General features: G+C 39.8%; 1 protein-coding gene across 2 annotated transcripts in view; it reads right to left on the bottom strand.

The window, feature by feature from the left end:
• Nucleotides 1–20,176, bottom strand: part of GMPR (guanosine monophosphate reductase) — an 82,297-nt gene that overhangs the window by 5,442 nt on the left and 56,679 nt on the right. For both annotated transcript variants that reach the window (XM_077143966.1, XM_077143967.1), the window contains exon 8: nucleotides 6,129–6,288. In XM_077143966.1, coding sequence (XP_077000081.1) covers nucleotides 6,129–6,288 — 160 coding nt within the window. The remainder of the gene's footprint in view (nucleotides 1–6,128; nucleotides 6,289–20,176) is intronic.

The following is a 20,176-nucleotide window of genomic DNA, read 5'->3' as shown; positions in this document are numbered from 1 at the left end:
TTGCCGCAATCTCGTGACAGATCTTTAATGGATGGGGAGTTTCTTCTGCATGAGCAAAGAAAGTAGTTTCTTGAGGCAGAATTTACTCCTGGTGAAAATGGTATGGATGTTGTCGAAATAGGTTTCAAAATATTACATCAACTTAGTTGAGAAAGCACAGGCAGAGTTTGAGAGCATTAACTCCAATTGTGAAAGGAAGAGTCCATCAGTGCAGCAAATCCAATGTTGTCTTACTTTTAAGAAATTGCTACACACCCCTCAGCCTTTTAGCAACCTGATCAGTCAGCAGTCAAAAAAGCAAGGCAAGACCCTCTACCAGCAAAAAGATGATGACTCACTGAAGACACAGATGGTGACTGGTCTTGTTAACAGTAATTTAAATTAAGGTATGTACATTGTTTTCTTAGATATAATGCTAATACACACTAAAAAGATTACACTTTAGTGTAAACATAACTTTTAAATTCATTGGGAAACCAAAAAGTTTCATGTGACTTGCTTATTATGATACTCACAGGAGTGCAGTTGCCTGGAATGGAACCCACGATCTCCGAGGTATTGCCTATATATTTTGATTAAAGTTTCAATTCAGCAAGATGTAATGATTATTAATACGTATGCACCTCACAAGGGAGCCCAAAAATATATGGAGCAAAAACGGAATTGGCAGAATTGAAGGGAGAAACAGTTCTGCAGTAGTGGTTGAAAACTTTAATACAGCCCTTTCAGTCAGTGATCAGTTCAGATGTTCAGTCAGAACATCTAAAAAATATTAATAATAAAAGAGGACTTCAACAACACTACTGACCAATTAGACCTAACAGACATATGTAGAACACTCCACTCAACTACAGCAGAACACAAAATTCTTCAAGTGTACATGGATCCTTTTCCAGGATAAGCCATATATTAGGCCACAAGTCAAATCTTAAATAAATTTAAGGATAATGAAATCACGTTAAATCAGACCACCGCAGAGTAAACCTAGAAATCAATACCATAAAGGAAAACTAAAAATTTACATATGTGTAGAATTTAAACAATACACTATTAACCAGTGGGTCAAAGAAGCGATCACAAGGAATATTAGGAAATATCCTGAGACAAATGAAATGAAAATACAACAGACCAAACCTTACAGATGCAGCAAAGGCAGTGCTCTGAGGAAACTTATACCTGTGAATGCTTCCATTTTAAATAGAAAATCACAACCAGTCTTTCTTCACCTGTAAAGAAACTATAATGAGAGCAAACTAAATCCATAGTGAGCAGAAAGAAATAAAGATTAGAACAGAGATGAATGAAATCGAAAATAAAAACATTCCTGCCAATTTCTAAAGAACACCTAAGGCATTATATAAGATTCTACGAAAGTTTCATGCACTAGGGTAACTTTCCAGAAACCTACAACCTCCAGATGGGTCCCTGGACCAGGTAAGTCCTGAAATGCAGAGGGGCCAGCCTCTCCACAACATCAACTGGTTCCATCGTCCTATCCCATATTATCGACAGCCCCTTCCAACATGAAGAAATTAGAATGGTCATAGCCCAAATACCCCTAAAGAGTAGGAGAAAGATCAAAGGTGATGGTGGAGTTATACAGAGAAGGGAGGGTTTAACAAACGAGTATGAGTGCTGAATCATTAGACTGATATTCCTTTTAGTCTCCAGTTAAAACCTAAAATAGTAGAATTGGAACCCATACCAAACTCTGAAACCTGTTCTACAACTAATTGTTGCGATGTGCTCTGAAATTTATTGTTTGTTTTTTTTTTGTATATATATTACTTTTCACAAAAAGGGGGGGAAAGTCAAGTGTGATGATTCATGCACAGGTATATGATGATATTGTGAGCCACTGGTTGTAGACTTTGAATGATTACATGGTATGTGAATATGTAATAAATATCAAGAAACAATAATTTTTAAAAATCAGAGGAGAAGGTGGTGTTAGAAGATAGGATTTAACAAATGAGTATGACTACTGAATCAGTATATTGATATTTCTTTTAGTTTCCAGTGTCTTGGAGCAGCCAGAAGGAAAAACCCAAAATTAGGGAACTATAACCTATACCAAACTCGAAGTCTGTTCTACAACTAATTGTTGTGGTGTGCTTTGAAATTTATTGCTTTTTTGTATGTATGTTATTCTTCATAATAATAATAATAAAAATAAAAAAAGAACAATAGAGAGAGGCAACCAAAGCCAAAAGTTGGTTCCCTGAAAAGATCAATAAAATGGACAGACCTTTGGGCTAGACTGACAAACAGAAAAAAAAGGACACAAATAACTAAACTCAGGAATCAATGTGGGACTATAACTACTGATTTTAAAAAAATAAAAAGGATTATAAGAGGGTACTATGAATAATTATACGCCAACAAATTAAATAAGCTAGACGAAATGGACAAATTCCTAGAAACATAAATGACCTAATCTAGTATAGAGAGAAACAAAAAATCTCAACAGACCCATAACAAGTAAAGAGGTTGAATCAGTCATCAAAAACCTCCCAACTGAAGGCCGCCTCCTCTCTGTCCCAGTTCCAGGTGCTCCAGGAGCTTTAGCGAGCGTGCACACATGGCCAAGTCCAAGAACCACACCATGCATAACCACTGAAAATGGCACAGAAGTAGCATCAAGAGGCCCTGATCACAAAGACATGTAGCTCTTAAGGGGGTAGACCTGTGTTCCTGAGGAACATGTGCTTTGCCAAGAAGCACAACAAAAATGGCTTGAAGAAGATGCTAGCCACCAGGACCCCAAAGGGCAGCAGCTGCACATTCAAATGACTCGCCTGTAGGGCCCTCCCCAAACTTGGGAAGTGTACTCATGCCCATATCACCAAGAGTCTAAGGCTCTTCCATCCAAAGGGCAAGGACAAGGATCAACAGTGTATGTAAAATATTATACATCGTGACCAAGTGGGATTTATCCCAGGGACGTAAGGATGGTTCACATAAGAAAAATCGATCAATATATAGTATTAGTAGCATGAAGGGAAAAAAAAAAAAAACACATGGTCATGCCACTTGATACAGAAAGGTGTTTGAGAAAATCGAACATCCATTCATGAAAACAACACTCAGAAAACCAGGAAGAGAAGAGAACTTTCTCAACACGATAAAGGCCACTTAGGAAAGGAACAACAGAATATATCATCCATGAAAGAGTTTCCCCCTGAGATCAGGAACCAGACAAGGATGTGCAGTGTTACCACTGCTATTCAACATTGTACTGGAAGCACTAGCCAGAGCAATTAGACAAGAAAACGCACCTTCAGCGTCAAAAACTAGAATACAGATTACATGGGGCAAGGGTGGGGATGCAGAATGGAAAGTTAGTGCTTAATTAGAACAGAGGCTCTATGTCAGGAGATGGGAAAGTCTGGGAGAAGATTATTAACACCACTGAATTGTATGCTTGAAAATGGTTAAGGTGGAAAACTTTTGCCTATATGTTTAACACAATGAAAATGTTAAAAAGAAGAAATAGAACCCAACACAAACAGAGAAGCCTAATGTCATGGGAACCCTGATGGGCCACAGTTAATATAAGTGTACCAATATTGGTTCACCTGTTGTAACAAAGGTACCACGCTAATGCAAAATATCAAAATATAAAACTGTGGGTGTACATGGGAACTCTATACATTCTGCGTGATTTGGCTGTAAACCAACAACCGCTCTGATAAAAAGAAAACAGCATAATAACTTTTGTTTACTGAAATCTACACATACATAACCACCCTTGGGGAAAACTAGCTCCTTAAAACTAGTGGTTCGATCAAGGACTCGCCTGGAGTCTGCTGCAGAGAAAGAAGAAAAGGATATCACAGTCACCTGGTGACACCCAGGATGTTTCAGGTCAGCGTACTCTCACTAGAGCTGACATTTGTGCACTTGTGCCTGCAATAATTGCCATTTTACAGAGGTCCATGGCCTTCCTGCGGCTTGCTGGAAATTATCCAGTCTCATCAACACCTTTCGGTTAACTGGTTATGTCACCTTTTCCAAGTCATTTATTATTGACGCTTCAGTTTTCTCATCTAGAAAATGACCTGCCTCCCAGGGACAGCGTGAGAACTAAATGGTTAATGATTTGGAAGGAGCTATTAAAGCATGAATAACTGCCATAATTAAATGAAACTGTCAAAGTGCAGAGTGCCATTCTCTTGCAGAGATCACTGTAATGAGGCCGAAAACCCCCAAAGAAGAGGCAGGATGGATGCAACAAAGGGGCAGGCTGCCTCTGGGTGGGGCTCTGATTCCTTCAGCACCTTCCCTCCTTGCCTAGGATTTGAAGCAGCTTCGAGATCTGAGTTTTGACACTCCTGAATCTTTTATTTTCTGTTATATCTGGGCCCTGATGAAACTACAAGAGGTGATGTGTCTGTCAGCTCCCTGACTCTGTGCTCCAGGCTGGTCCGGACCTCCTCCACTCCACCTTTTCTCAGGGCCTAGAAGAGATGCAACAGCTGGGGGCGGGGTAGAAAAACCTTCCAGTCAAGCATCTAGCTGCCAGTTAATGACAACAGCTCCACCTCTATTTCCCAGCACACAGGAGATGGTACATAGGATTGCAGATGGTGACAACAGTTGCCGATAAAGCACGACGCTTGTGGCAGGAGTTCCTGCTGCTGAAGCAGTGATCCCTTTCCTTCCCCCTCTTCCCTTTGACAAACTGTACAAACCCCTCTGTAGTTACCAGGCAAGAGTAAGAGGACCTTCTGGGGCTCCCTGGGTAGGAGCTATACTTTCTGCTCCTGGTAAGCTGAAGCCTCCAGAGTGAAGGCATAAATGCAGTCCTTGTATTTTCTGCCACCTTCCTCATACTACAACACCTTCTTTATTGAGGTGGCCCCCAGGCCCCCAGACAGAAAAAGACTGGGGAGGATGGGACTTGGAGGCATTCACCAAAACCCTATAAGAGCACTTTCACTTTGGAGGCCCCTAAAGGACAGAACTCAGGGAGTGTACCCCACACCCCAACTCCCTCATACACAAGGAATGCAGTGGACTTCTGAGATTTTTACCTCAAGCTTGGTATAAATAACCTGATGTAAGACCTCTGAATCCCATGTCCTCAAAATGACCTTCTAGGCATGGAAGAAGTGGTCGGAGGTGGCGGGTGTCGGCCAGGAAGGGCCTGGTTTTCCAGCCAGGTGCTGGCACAGAGCGACACACTGGAGCGAGAAGCCTGGGACTTCCTAGGGAGAAACAATCACCTATTCACTGCAGATGTGACACCGTGTCCTGGCCACTCTGCGGAGCCTGTCACCAGCGCCGATGCTAATGAGAAGGAATGGCATGCTCTACACGCAAGACAGCCCAGTGAAGATATTCTGTCATCAGGTTTTCTGAAACACCCATGCAGACAATTAAAATGGAAGTGAAACAGAAAGGCCAGGTAATCTTCTGAGACCATGGATTAAAAAAAAATCTGACACGATCGCACCTTTGACAATGAGAGACAACTAAATGGCTGAAAGTGCTGCCTGTGTCAACCACCAGAGCCCCCGGAAGCAGGGGGGAGTTCTGTATGGGCTTTTGCAGGTGATACACGTTATTCTTCAAAACAGATCTGATGGCCAGGCGGAGGTTCTAGACCACACCTGCTTCCTACACAAGAGGAGATCGTTCTCCAACCCAGTTCTCGCAAACTGAACTGTCTCAGGCCAGAGACTGTGGCAGGGATAGCTCAGCAAAGACTCTAACAGGAGAACGAGGCATATTCTCACCCAACCGTTGGAAGTCAGCTGGAAGTTAGAGTGTCACATCCAAGATTTTGGGTGAGCAGGAGTCAACCCTAGTCAGATTTCCCAACTACCCAAAACATGTTTGCTCTCCATGTCCTTTCAAGGACCCCAAGCACTACACAGGCTAGCTGGGTGAAAATCAGGGCTATTGAATAAAATAAACAAGATACATTGTCTAGCCCTTTTCCATAGAATTTTTTTTGGGGGGAAGGGGTGCATGGTCCCAGGTCTCCCACATGGAAGACAAGCATTCCACCGCTGAACCCATGCACCCTCCCATAGGATTTCATATGAACACAGCTGATACTCTTGGAGACCTGTTTCCATCCCATTACCTCACCAATGAGAAGCCTTGGTTCCTCTCCTTACCTGTATTCAGCAACACCTCCAGCGTGCTTCTTCATTGCTGTTTCTGAGCTCATCCCATAGAACAGCTTGAGCTTCTGACCGTTCCTCTCGATCACTTCGCCGGCACACTCGGTATGTCCTGAAAACATCCCTCCCAGCATGACAAAATCTGCTCCAGCTCCTAAACTCCAACAGTGGGGACAAAGTAAGGTGTCAGCAGTGATAAGTACACAACTATGTGATGATATTGTGAGCCACCGATGTTATTCCATGTATGGACTGTATGTGTGTGAAGACGTCAATAAAAATACTTTTTAAAAAGTTAAAGTGAATTGGAAATCAAAAGCAAGGCATATTTTCCAAGCAACAATAATAATTTCTTATTTTAGGCACTGGACTAGTTTGAGATTGTTTATTTCCATTAGTTGTCTTGTGTTATCTTCTACCACATGAATACACTGTTTGACAGAACACACTAATGTATTTTTAATGCTTTTAATAATTTGGTGTAAACATTGATTGACATTTTGTACCACTTTTGCTAAAAATTAACTTGACCTGGCAGAAAAAAAAAAAAAGGAAAGAGATCAGGAAAAATGGGCTCTGGGGAAGACCCCCATGCTTCCTCAACTCAACCACCTCCCCAGCTATAGACTAGACAGACTCAACCTCTGACAAATGTGTAAAGGCACCCCGTTAGGGAAACAGGGGCACTGAGTACACAGAGAACAAAAGGAGCTTACCGAAGCTTAGTGGCTAATAAGGTAGACATATTAGTAGTTATAAGTGGCTAACAGGACCATCTTCCAAACAGAGGTATAAATTTTAGAATCAGAGAAACATTAAGAATTGGGCAGCATCTTAGCAAGTCGTCCAGTCTCCTACTCAATGGAATAACTCCAGCACGATATCCAAATGGGGCACCTGGTCTCTCTCGAGCTCTCAGAACTCTTACACTCTCTACTCTTGTAGGTCATGGAAGGGCCTGAGGATGGGCTAAATACCCTCCAGTAGGGGCTGGGCATGGACCAGAGAACCCCTATATTATGTAGGTTGTTTAAAACCCCACCTGCACCTCAACTTGGTAAATATTAGGTTTCCAGAGTACAACAAGAGCCCATGCTAACCACTGCATAACACGAAGTTTCTAGGACAGTTACAGAGGAGATGGGGGTATTAAAATTTGTAGGCAAGGTTGAAACAGGACTAGGGTTTGTTCATTGCTCTGTCCCCAGCATTGACTTCAGTGCCCAGCATTCGGTGGATGCTGAGTAACTAGCTGTTGAGACAATTAAGGGAGACAGGCACAAAATGGCAGAGTAGGAAGTTTTACAAATTGTTCCTTCCATTACACAGATGGATGTGACCTGGAAAAAAACTAGAATTAACTAGGTGGTAATCCTGGAACCAGACTGGACATTTAGAACAACCACAGGAGTACCAGAAGAAGCAAGAGGATTTCAAGAGTTCAGAGCTTTTGTAAGCTACAGCACCATCCAGTGACCAGCCTCCAAGCCTCAACCCTGTGGCTGTGCAGGCAGAGGAACCTCATTCCCTAGAAGCTGTGGCTGAGGTCGGTCTGGGGACTCCTATGCAGACCCTGCCCTCAGTTTCAGCCCTCTGGCAGCAACCATTTCGAGTCTCCCACCAGCATCTTCCAGGACATAAAGAGCCAATGCATCTGCTTTCTTGTTGGTTTTTCTTTTGTGTATGGGTGTTTCTAAGTTTGTCAGATTCCTGAGGACCCACCCAGCAAGGAAGCCAGCCTCGGTTTTGCGCCTCTTGGTAGCAGCAGCTTCCAGACTCTGCCAGCATCCACGGGAAAGTAAAGAGCCAGTGCACCTTGTGTCATTGCCTTTTCATTCTTTCCTGTGTGTGTGTTTCTTGGTCCAGCAGATCCCTGAGGGCTCAGCATGAATGCTAGCCTTAGTTTGACCCCTCTGTATAGCAATGACTTCTGGCCTTACAACAGCATCCACGGGGAGTAAAGAGCCAATGAACCTTTTTTCATTGGTTTTAGTCTTTTGGCAGTGGGCGTTTCCTGGTCTGGCAGATTTCTGAGGGCTGAGCTTGGACACTATACTAGGTTTCAGCCTCTTGGTAGCATCAGCTTCTGGCCCCATTTCAGCACCTATAGTAAAAAGCCAGTGCACCTCTTTATTATTATTATTATTATTTCTTTAGTGGGTTTTGCATGACAGATCCCTGAAGGATGAGCAGAGGCTGGCCTAGGCTTCAGCCTTGACATTTCAGCTTCCTACTGACATATACCAAGAGACATGAAAACTGGGTGGGCCATGGTGGCTCAGCAGGCAAGAACCTCTTGCCTGCCATGCCAGAGGACCCGGGTTCGATTCCCAGTGCCTGCCCATGTAAAAAAAAAAAAAGACATGAAAACACAGAATCTCTCCTTTTACCTTTTTTTCTTGTTTGTGTGTGGGGAAAGGGAGGGTTGTTAGTATTTTTCTTCTTCTTTTCTCTCTCTTTCCTCTTCTTCTCCCTTTTCCCCTTATTCTTGTCTGATGGACTCAGAAATGGGAGAACTAGATCTCCAGAATGACCACAGCATAATTGTTCTGTTCTCAACAAAATTATAAAATATACAAGGAGATGAGAATATGGCAAAGTCATAGATAAAGAGTAGCATTGATGAAACTAAAGGAAAATATGGACAAAGAACTAAAAGAAATCAAGAAAACAATATAGTAACAAATTGAGAATGTCAATAACGATACAGGAATTAAAGGACAACCCAATGCAAATTCTGGAGCGAAAATATACAATAAGTGAAATGAAAATTTCAGTATAGTGCTTCAGCAGCCAATTGGAGAAGGCAGAAGGAAAGGACCAGTGAACTAGAAGATAAGACAATAAAAACTGTCTACTCTGAGCAGAAAGAAAAAAGAATGAAAAAAACCAAAAACAACCTGAAGAACTGTGAGAACCATCAAGCATACCAATATATACATCATAGGAGTACCAGAAGGAGAAGAAAAATATTTAATGAAATAATGGCTGAAAACTTCTCAAATCTGATGCAAGCTACATATATACAAATCCAAGATGCTCAAAGAATGGCAGAAAGGATGAACCCAAAGCAATCGGCACTGACACATAGTAAAAGTGTTGAATGCCAAAGATAAGAACAAAATGGCAAAAACAGTAAGAAAAGCAATGCTCCACATATAGGGGTCCTTAATAAAATTAATACCTGATTTCTCAATACAAACCCTGGAGGCCAAAGGCAATGGGAGGGCATATTTAAAGTGCTGAAAGAAAAAAAATTGTTACCTAGCAAAACTACCTATATTAGTTAGGGTTCTCTAGAGAAACAGAATCAGCAGGAGATATTTGTAAATATAAAATTTAGAAAAGTGTCTCACATAACCGTGGGGATGTGGAGTCCAAGCTCTATAGGGCAGGCCGCAAACTGGCAGCTCTGATTAAGGTCCTCAAGGAATCTTCCGGAGAGGCTGGCTGGCTGAAGCAGGAAGAGTGACAGTCTCTTCTGAATCCTCCTTAAAGGCTTCTGATGATTAGATTAAGTATCACTCATTGCAGAAGACACTCCGCTTAGCTGATTACAAATGCAACCAGCTGTGGATACAGCCAACATGATGATGATTTAAGTCTATGAAATGTCCTCACAGCAACCGACAGGCCAGCACTTGCCAGACCAGACAACTGGGCACCACCACCTGGCCAAGCTGACATATGAACCTGACTGGGACAAATACGAAGGAGAAACTAAGACACTTCTGGACATAGAAAAGCAGAGGGAGTTCACTACCACTAGGCCTGCCTTACAGGAAATGCTAAAGAGTCCGTCACATAGAAAGAAAAGGACATTAAACAGTAATCAAAGCTGTACAAAGAAATAAAAACCTCTAGTGTAGGTAACTATAGGGGTAAATATAAATGCTAGTATCATTGCATTTTTTTCATTCGTAATGCTGTTACTGCTTACATGACTTGTAATTAAAATGCTTAAAAAACAACCATAACCTACACTACTGGTCACAGAATGCATGAAGATGTAACATGTAACAAGAGCAACATAAAAAGGATGGATGGAGAACGATAGGAATAGAGGATGTGCAAGCTATTGACGTGAAATTGATATTAACGCAACCTATGTAGTAATATATTTAGGATGTTAAATGTAATCTGCACATAACCATAAAAGAAAATGCCTAGAAAATCTACAAAAGGCATTAAGTGATTCAAAATGGCTCATTATAAAAGGTGACCTAAACAAAAAGGCAAGCAGTAATGGAGAAAAGGACAAAAAAAGGGGGCTTTTTATGAAGAAACAATTAGCAAGATAGAAGTCAGTCTTGCTTTATCAGTAATTGCCTTAAAGTAAACAGAAAAATTTTATTTGTGCAGAATTTTTAATAAAGGTGATTTTAAGTGTTTGGAAAAGGATGGTGGTAACTGTACCACATCACTGTGAGTGTAATTAACAGCACTGAACCATGGGTGTGGTTGTGGTTGAAAGCGGAAGTTTAGGGTTATGCATGTCACTGGAAGGAAAGCTAGAGGATTAAACAAGGAACTGTGTTACACAATGAACCCTGTTGTGGATGCTGCCTGTGGTTAATAGTACCTAGTACAAGTATAAGAATGTTCTTCCATAAACTAGAACAAATATACATCACTATTACAAATGTTAATAATAGGGTGATATGTTAGGGAAAAATACAACTATTGCAAACTATGGATTATAGTTAGCAGTAATATTGTAATATTCTTTCATCATTTGTAACAATATGCCATACCAGTGCTAAGTGTCAATAATAGGGAGATATAAGGAATATGGGATTTTTCTTTTTGGAGCAATGAAAATGTCCTCGAATTTATTGTGGAGATGAATGTACAACTGACAACCACTGATTGTACAATTTGGATGGATTGTATGGTGTGTGAATAAAACTTTAAAAAAATGTAAATGAAAAAATTTTAATTAGAAAAGCATAAAAGATAAATGGAATAAACCCTGCCATCAAAAGGCAGAGAATGGGCAAATGGATAAAGAAACCTGACTCAACTGTGTGCCATTTATAAGAGATCCATCTTAAGTCCAAAGATAAAAGCAGGTTCAAAGTAAAAAAGATGGGAAAGAAAAAATGCCATGCAGATAGTAACCAAGAGAACTGGACTGGCTATATTACTATCAGACAAAATAGACATTAAGTCAAAAACTGTTAAAAGAGACAAAGAAGGACATTATGTACTGACTGATAAACAGATCAATTTAGACAAGAACATTTAACGATTATAAACACATATGTGCCTAACAATAGGACCCCAAAATATATGGAGCAAACATTGACAGAAGTGAAGAGAAATAAAAGACAGTTGCACAATAATAGTTGGAGGTTTCAATATACCGTTTTCAATACTGAATAGAACATCTACACAGAAGGTTAACAAGTAAATACAGAATTCAAATAATACTTTAAACCAACTAGATCTAACAGACATCTATAGAACATGTCACTCAACAAAAGTAGAAACCACATTCTTTTGAAGTACACTTGGATCATTCTCCAGGATGGACCATTATGTTAAGGCACAAGAGATCTCAATAAATTAAAAAATACTGAAATCATGCAAAGTAACTTTTCCAACCACACAGAATAAAGCTAGAAATCAGTAACAGAAGGAAAACAGGAAAATATATAAATATGATAAACAGAATACTCTTAGGCTGAAGAAGAAATTAAAAGTAAGATAACAATGTACTTAGAAATGAATAAAAGCAAAAATACAACATATTAAACTTATGGGATGTAGTGAAGGCAATGCTCAGAGGGAGTTTTTTAGCCATGAATATATTAAAAAATAAGATCTCAAATTAAGAACCTTACTTCACATCTTAAGAAACTAGAAAAATAAGAACAAAGTACATCCAAAGTTATAAGAAGGAAGGAAATAATTAAGATTTGAGTGGATATAAATAAAACAGATAAGAGAAAAACTGAGGGAATCAATGAAACCAAAAGGTGGTTCTTTGAGAAAAAAATCAATAAAATTAACAAACCTTTAGCTACACTGACAAGGAAAAAAAGGCAAAAGATGCAGATAAATCAGAAAAGAAACTGGTAATATCACAACAGAATTTACAAAATTAAAAAAATTATAAGAAAATACTTTGAACAATTGTATGCCAACAGATTAGATAGCCCAGATAAAAATGGAAAGATCCTAGGTATAAACTAGTTATATAAACTGACTCAAGAAACAGAAAACCTCAGATGTATAATGAGATTAAATTGGTCATCAATTAAAGACAGTAGCAGAAAAGAAAATTGCAGATAAATAATCCTCATGAATATAGATGTAAAAATCCTTAACCAAATCTAGCAAACTGAATTCAATAGCACATGAAAAAAAATATAAACCATGACCAAGTGGAATTTATCCCCGGAATGCAAGGGTGGTTCAACCTGTGAAAAGCAACCAATGTAATACACCACATAAATAGAATAAAGGGAGAAAAAAAAAACTCATTTCAATAAATGCAAAAGGCATTTGACAAAATCCAGCACCCTTTATAGATGAAAACACACAGAAAACTCGGACTAGAAGGGAACTTTTCAACATGATAAACATCATTTAGGACAAACAGACAGCTAATGTCATATTAAATGGTGAAAGTCTCAAAATTTTCCCCCTAAGATCAGGAACAAAACAAAGATTCCTACTTTCAACACTGCTAATTCAGAATTGTACTAGCAGATCCAGAAAGAGCAATTAGGCAAGAAAAAGGAATAAAAGGTATCCAAATTGGAAAGGGAAAACTAAAACTACCTCTATTTGCAGACAACATGATCCTATATTTAGAAAATACAAAAGAATCCACAAGAAAGCTAGTATAGAAAACAAATGAATTCAGCTAAATGGCACGATATGTGATCAACAAATAAAAATAAATTTTGTTCATCAACTTAAGAAACTAAAGAAAAAGCAGCAAACTAACCCTGAAGCAAGTAGAAGAAAAGAAATAAAGACTAAAGTGGAAATAAATAAATTGGAAAATAAAAAAACAATTGAGATTCCTGGAGCCCGCCCATTTCAAAAAAAAGAAAAAAAAAAAACAATTGAGAGAACCAATAAAACCAAAAGGTGGTTCTTTGAGAAGAATGACAAACCCTTGGCTAGACTGACAAAGTTAAAAAGATAGAAGATGCAAATAAATAAAATCAGAAATGGGGCGATCATTACCATGGACCCCAAAGAAATTTAAAAAAATAATAATAAGACACTATAGACAACTGTATGAAATGGACAATTTCCTAGAAACACACAAACTATACTGACTTGAGAAGAAATAAAAGACCTCAAGAAACAAGTTAAGAGATTCAGTCAGTCATCAAAAACCTCTTCACAAAGAAAAGCCCAGGACCAGATGACTTAACAGGGTGGGGGTTACCAAACATTCCAAGAAGAACTAAAACCATTCTTGCTCAGACTCTTCCCAAAAAATTGATGAAAATGGAAGACTACCAAATTCATTCTAAAAAGCAAACATTACTCTAATACCAAAACCTGATAAAGTACTAAAAGAAAGGAAAACTGTAGACCAATTTCTCTAATGAATATAGATGGCAGAAATTCTTACCAAAATACTTTGCAAACTAAATCCAATGGCACATTAAAAGAATTATACACTGTGACTAAGCGGAGTTTATTCAAGGCATGCAAGAGTGGTTCAACAAAAGAAAATCAATCTATGTAATATAACTCATTAACAAACTGAAAGGAGAAAAAATCACATGATCATCTCAACTGACATGGAAAAGGCATTAAACAAATTCAGCACCCTTTATTGATAAAAACAGTTCAAAAAATAGGAGTCAAAAGAAACTTCCTCAATATGATAAAGGGCATTTATGAAAAACCCACAACCAGCATTGTGCTCAACAGTCAGAAACTGAAAGCCTTCCTGCTAAGATCAGGAACAAGAAAAGGATGTCCACTGTCGTTACTGTTACTGAACGTTGTGCTAGAAGTTCTAGCTGAAGCAGTTAGGCAAGTATATGAAATAAAAGGCATCCAAATCGGAAAGGAAGAAGCAAAACTCTCATAATTTGCAGATGACAAGGTCCTATATTTGGAAAATCCCAAGGTTTCTGTGGCAGAGCTACTTGAGCTAATAAAGAAATTCAGCAGAGTGGTAGGATACAAGATTTACACCCAAAAGTCAGCAGTGCTTCCCTACACGAGTAACACCTAACAAAGGAGGCAATTAAAAAACAATTCCATTCCTAGAATCAAGTATCTAGGAATAAAGTTAACTAGGGATGTAGTAAAGGACTGTGCATAGAAAATTACAAAGTATTGCTAAAAGAAATCAAAGACCTGAAAAGGTGGAAAGATAGGCCTGTTCATGGATAGGCAAGTTTAATGTTCTACCCCAACTCATCTACAGATTCAAGACTATACCAATCAAATTTCCAACAATCTACTCTGAAGACTTGGAAAAATTAGTTATTAAATTTATTTGACAGGAAAAGGTGCCTCAAATAGCCAAAAGCATCCTAAAAAAGAACACAGTGGGAGGACTTATACTTCCTGACTTTAAAGTTTATTATAAAGCCATAGTGGTCAAAATAGCATGGGATTGGCACAAAAATTGACATACTGATCAATGGAATCAATTTGAGAGCTCAGAAACAGACCCTCAGATCTATGGTCAACATATTTTTGACAAGGCCCCCAAATCCACTGAACTGGGACAGAATAGTCTCTTCAATAAATGGGGCCGGGAGAACTAGATATCCATATCCAAAGAAATGAAAGAGGACCCCTGTGTCAACCCTATACAAAAATGAACTTAAAGTGGACCATAAGACCTAAATATAAGAGCCAGTATCATAAAACTAAAAGAAAACATAGGGAAACATCTTCAAGACCAAGTGATAGGAGGTAGCTTCTTAAATCTTACAACCAAAGCACAAGCAACAAGAGAAAAAAATAGATAAATGGTAATTTCTTAAGTCTGAATATTTCTGTGTTTCAGAGGACTTTGTCAAAAAGTAAAGAGGCAGCCAACTCAATGGGAGACAATATTTGGTAAACTATACCTGAGAAGGGTTTGATATCCAGTATATATAAAGAAATCCTACAACTCAACAATAAAAGGCCAAACAACCCAATTATAAAACAGGCAAAATACTTCAAAACAGACATTTTTCCAAAGAGGAAATATAGATGGCTAAAAAGCACAAGATATTCAACTTTATTAGCTATTAGGGAAATGCAAATCAAAATTACGATGAGATATACCTCACACCTATAAGAATAGCCATTATTAAACAAACAGGAAACTACATATGCTGGAGAGGATGTGGAAAGATAGAACAGTTATTTACTGGTTGTGAGCATGTAAAATGGTATATTCACTACAAAAGACAGTTTGGTGGGTCCTCAGAAAACTATTGAGTTACGCTACAACTCGGCAATTCCACTACTCGGTATATCCCCAGGAGTTGTGAAAGCAGGGGCATGGAGAGACATCTGCACACCAATGTTCCTAGTGGCATTATTCACAATTGCAATAGATGGAAGCAACCCAGAAGTCCATCAACAAATGAGTGGATAAACAAAATGTGGTATACACATATGATGGCATATTATCAGTAAGAAGAAATGAGGTCCTGAAGCATGTGACAACATGGATGAATCTAAAGGACATAATGCTAAATGAAATAAGACACAAAAGGACAGATATTATATGATTTCACCAATATGAACTAGCTAGAACATGTAAACTGAGAGTGTTAAATATAGAATATAGGATACCTAGAGATAGAAGCTAAACAAGGGGGAGTGGTTACTTAGTATTTACAGAATTGTTCATGAGATTGGGCTGTTTGGGAATGCACAGAGGGGATGGAACGTCATTGGGATTATAAGTAATAGTGCTGTATTTTAAATGAATCTGATTGAAAGTGGTTGTTTAAACTCTTGTATATCAACCAGTTAAAACTACAAATATAAATAAGTCTTGCATGAACTATTACACATGTACAACACTTGTACAAAGTTAATAATGGAGTGATATATAAGGGAAAAGTAACTATTGCAAACTACAGACTATATTTAATAGTAATACCTTAATATTCTTTCATCAGCAGTTACAGATGTACCACACCAATGCAAGGCATCAATAATTAGGGACCGGGGGTGGGAGGGGTGGATAATATATGGTATTTGGGGTTTTCCTTTTTGGTGTCTGTTATTTTTCTTTTTGGAGCAATGAAGATTGTCTAAAATTGAGTGTGATGATGACTGCATAACTACGTGATGATTCTGTGAGACACTGATTATATACTCTGGGTGGAATATATTGTATACAAATATATCTCAATAAAATCTGCAGATTCAAAGACAAACAGCATGAAAAAGAAAATACATTGTGTTCCCATACACTAGCAATGAATAATTTGCAGAGGAAATTAAGAAAATTCCATTTATAATCGCAACTGAAAAATTAAACATGTAGGAGTAAATTAAACCAAAAATAAAGGGGAAAAAATAAGTGTAACTGATGAAGTATCAGTGGCTGAGAGAGTTCAAATAGAGTCAAGAGGCTACTCTGAAAGATACTCTTAATGCAAGCTTCAGTTAGACGTTACTGCCTATTATAACTTGCCAAGCCCCAACCAAAACCATTCTAGCCAATCCTAAAGAACACCTAGAGCAGAATATAAGATTCTACAAAGGTTTCCAAGCACTTGGGTAACTTTCCAGAAACCTACAACCTCCAGATGGGTCTCTGGACCAGATAAATCCTGAAACCTAGAGGGGCCAGAATCTCCAGAACATCAGCTAGACTCATCTCCCTACCCTATATTACAGATAGCCCCTTCCAACATGAAAAAATTAAAATGGGCATAGCCCAAATACCCTAAAGATTGGGAGAAAGATCAAAAGTGATGGTAGAGTTATACAGAGAAGGGAGGATTTAACAAACAAATATGATTGCTAAATCATTATATTTCTTTTAGTTTCTAGTATCTTAGAGGAGCTAGAAGTATAAATCTAAACTTGTGGAATTGTAACCCATACCAACCTCTAAAATCTGTACAACAACTAATTGTTGTGCTGTGTTTTAAAATTTATTGTTTTGCATATATGTTATATTTCACAAAAAAGAAAAAAATAGTCAACTGTGATGATAAATGTACAGCTTATCTGATGATGCTGTGAACCACTGATTGTACACTTTGGTATGTGAATATGTAAATTATCTCAATAAAAAATAAATAATTAAAAAAAAAGAAGCCAGAAAAAAAACAAACTGTGGGACAACAAGTAGTGTACCAACATGCACATTATGGTAATCTCAGAAGGAGAGAAGGTAAGAGGGGCAGAAACAGTATTTGAAGAACTAATGGCTGCAAACTTCCAAAAATTAATGAAAGACATGAATATACTCATTCCAGAAGCCCAAAGAAACTCCAAACAGGATAAAGCCCAATAGAACTACACCAAGACATATCAAAATCAAAATGTCAAATGCCAAAGATAACGAGAGTTCTGAAGGCAAGGAAGATGCAACTTGCTGCATATAAAGGAAATACAATAAGAATAAATACCAAGGTTTTTTTTAATTTTTATCAGAAACCATGGAGGCAAGAAGGCAGTGGGACAACATACTTAAAGCACTGAAACAGAAAAACTGTCAGCCAAGAAGTCTATGTCTGGCAAAACTGTCCTTCAAAAGTGAGGTAGGTGGGACCCACGGAGGAGGCACCCATAACTCGTGGAGTACTTGGGCCACGTGGAATTTGATAAAAATATTAAAGTGAGACTTCCGGAGAAGATGGCGGATTAGTAAGACGCGCGGGTCTTAGTTCCTCCTCCAGAACAGCCACTAGAGAAGTAGAAACGATACAGAACAGCTCCCGGAGCCACGACAGACACCAAGAAGACAGTGTACCCCATTCTGGAATGGCTGACTGGCTGGGAGAACGTGCTCCGGTGAGATCGCCGAGGGGCGCGGGCTTCCACGGGCCGGGGCGGCAGGCGGCCGGAGTCCCTCCCTCCCTCATTCCCGGGCCAGCTGGGAGAATTGGACAGGCAGTCCCCTCAAGCCGCAGTGGCTAGTGACCCCCCACGCGCGGCCCCCCAGACCAGCTGGGAGAATTGGATTGGAGATCCCCAAGCCGCGGAGAACGGTGACCGGGGTCCCTTCCAAACATGTGGCTTCCTGGTCCGGCTGGGAATGGTGGATAGGCACTCCCCCAAGCCACGGCGGCTGGCGCCTCCCCACCACGCTTGGCGCCCCGGGCCGGCTGGAAAATTTGGACAGGCGCTCCCCCAAGCCATGGAGGCCAGCGACCCTCCCCGCGCGCGGATCCCTGGGCCGGCTGGGAGATTGGATTGGCACTCCCCCAAGCCACTTCGGCTGGTGACCCCCCCTACAGCAAGAGGTTTCCAAAGTTAAAGGAGCCACAGCATCTTTTACTGGTGGGACCCGCAGACAGATGAGCGCCACGAGCGCCACCTACTGGGCAGAATAAGAAAAACAGAGCCCAGAGATTTCGCAGACAAATCTTTTAACCTGTGGGGTCTTACACCCAGGGAAATCTGATTAAATGCCCAGACGCCAGCAGAAGATAACAGATCACGCTCAGAAAATTGAAAATATGGCCCAGTCAAAGGAACAAACCAATAGTTCAAAAGAGATACAGGAGCTGAGACAACTAATGCTGAATATGCGAACAGAAATGGAAAACCTCTTCAAAAACCAAATCGATAAATTGAGGGAGGACATGAAGAAGACATGGGCTGAACAACAAGAAGAAAAAGAAAAACTGAAAAAACAAATCACAGAACTTATGGGAGTGAAGGACAAAGTACAAAAGCTGGAAAAAACAATGGATACCTACAATGGTAGATTTAAAGAGACAGAAGCTAGAATTAGTGAATTGGAGGATGGAACATCTGAATTCTAAAAAGAAACAGAAACTATAGGGAAAAGAATGGAAAAATTTGAACAGGGGATCAGGGAACTGAATGACAATATGAAGCGCACAAATATACGTGTTGTGGGTGTCCCAGAAGGAGAAGAGAAGGGAAAAGGAGGAGAAAAACTAATGGAAGAAATTATCACTGAAAATTTCCCAACTCCTATGAAAGACCTAAAATTACAGATCCAAGAAGTGCAGCACACCCCAAAGAGAATAGACCCAAATAGGCGTTCTCCAAGACACTTACTAGTTAGAATGTCAGAGGTCAAAGAGAAAGAGAGGATCTTGAAAGCAGCAAGAGAAAAACAATCCATCACATACAAGGGAAACCCAATAAGACTATGTGTAGATTTCTCAGCAGAAACCATGGAAGCTAGAAGACAGTGGGATGATATATTTAAATTACTAAAAGAGAAAAACTGCCAACCAAGACTCCTATATCCAGCAAAATTGTCCTTCAAAAATGAGGGAGAAATTAAAACATTCTCAGACAAAAAGTCACTGAGAGAATTTGTGACCAAGAGACCAGCTCTGCAAGAAATACTAAAGGGAGCACTAGAGTCAGATATGAAAAGACAGAAGAGAGAGGTATGGAGAAGAGTGTAGAAAGAAGGAAAATCAGATATGATACATATAATACAAAAGGCAAAATGGGACTTCCGGAGAAGATGGTGGCTTAGTAAGACGCGCGGGTCTTAGTTCCTCCTCCAGAAAAGCAACTAAAGAAACAGAAACAATACGAAACAGCTCCCGGAGTCACGACAGAGACCAAAAAGACAGCGTACCCCATTCTGGAACGGCTGAACGGGCAGGGAGAATCTGCTGCGGTGAGATACCCGAGGGCGCGCATTTTCCCGGCCGGGGCGGCTGGCGACTGGGGTCCCCTCCACGCACATGGCTCCCCGGTCTGACTGGGAACGTTGGATAGCGGGGCCCTCCCGTCACGCTTGGCGTTTCGGGCCAGCTGGGCAATTAGGACCGGCACTCTCCCAAGCCGCGGCGGCCAGCGACCCCCGCCTCCACGCGCGGTTTCCTGGGCCGACTGCCGTGCAGACAGATGAGCGCCACAAGCGCCACCTACTG

This window comes from Tamandua tetradactyla, chromosome 25 (assembly GCF_023851605.1).
Source record: "Tamandua tetradactyla isolate mTamTet1 chromosome 25, mTamTet1.pri, whole genome shotgun sequence".
In the NCBI taxonomy this organism is placed as follows: Eukaryota; Metazoa; Chordata; class Mammalia; order Pilosa; family Myrmecophagidae; genus Tamandua; species Tamandua tetradactyla.
Note: the sequence above shows the minus strand (reverse complement) of the source record. Positions and strands in the feature narration are given on the sequence as shown.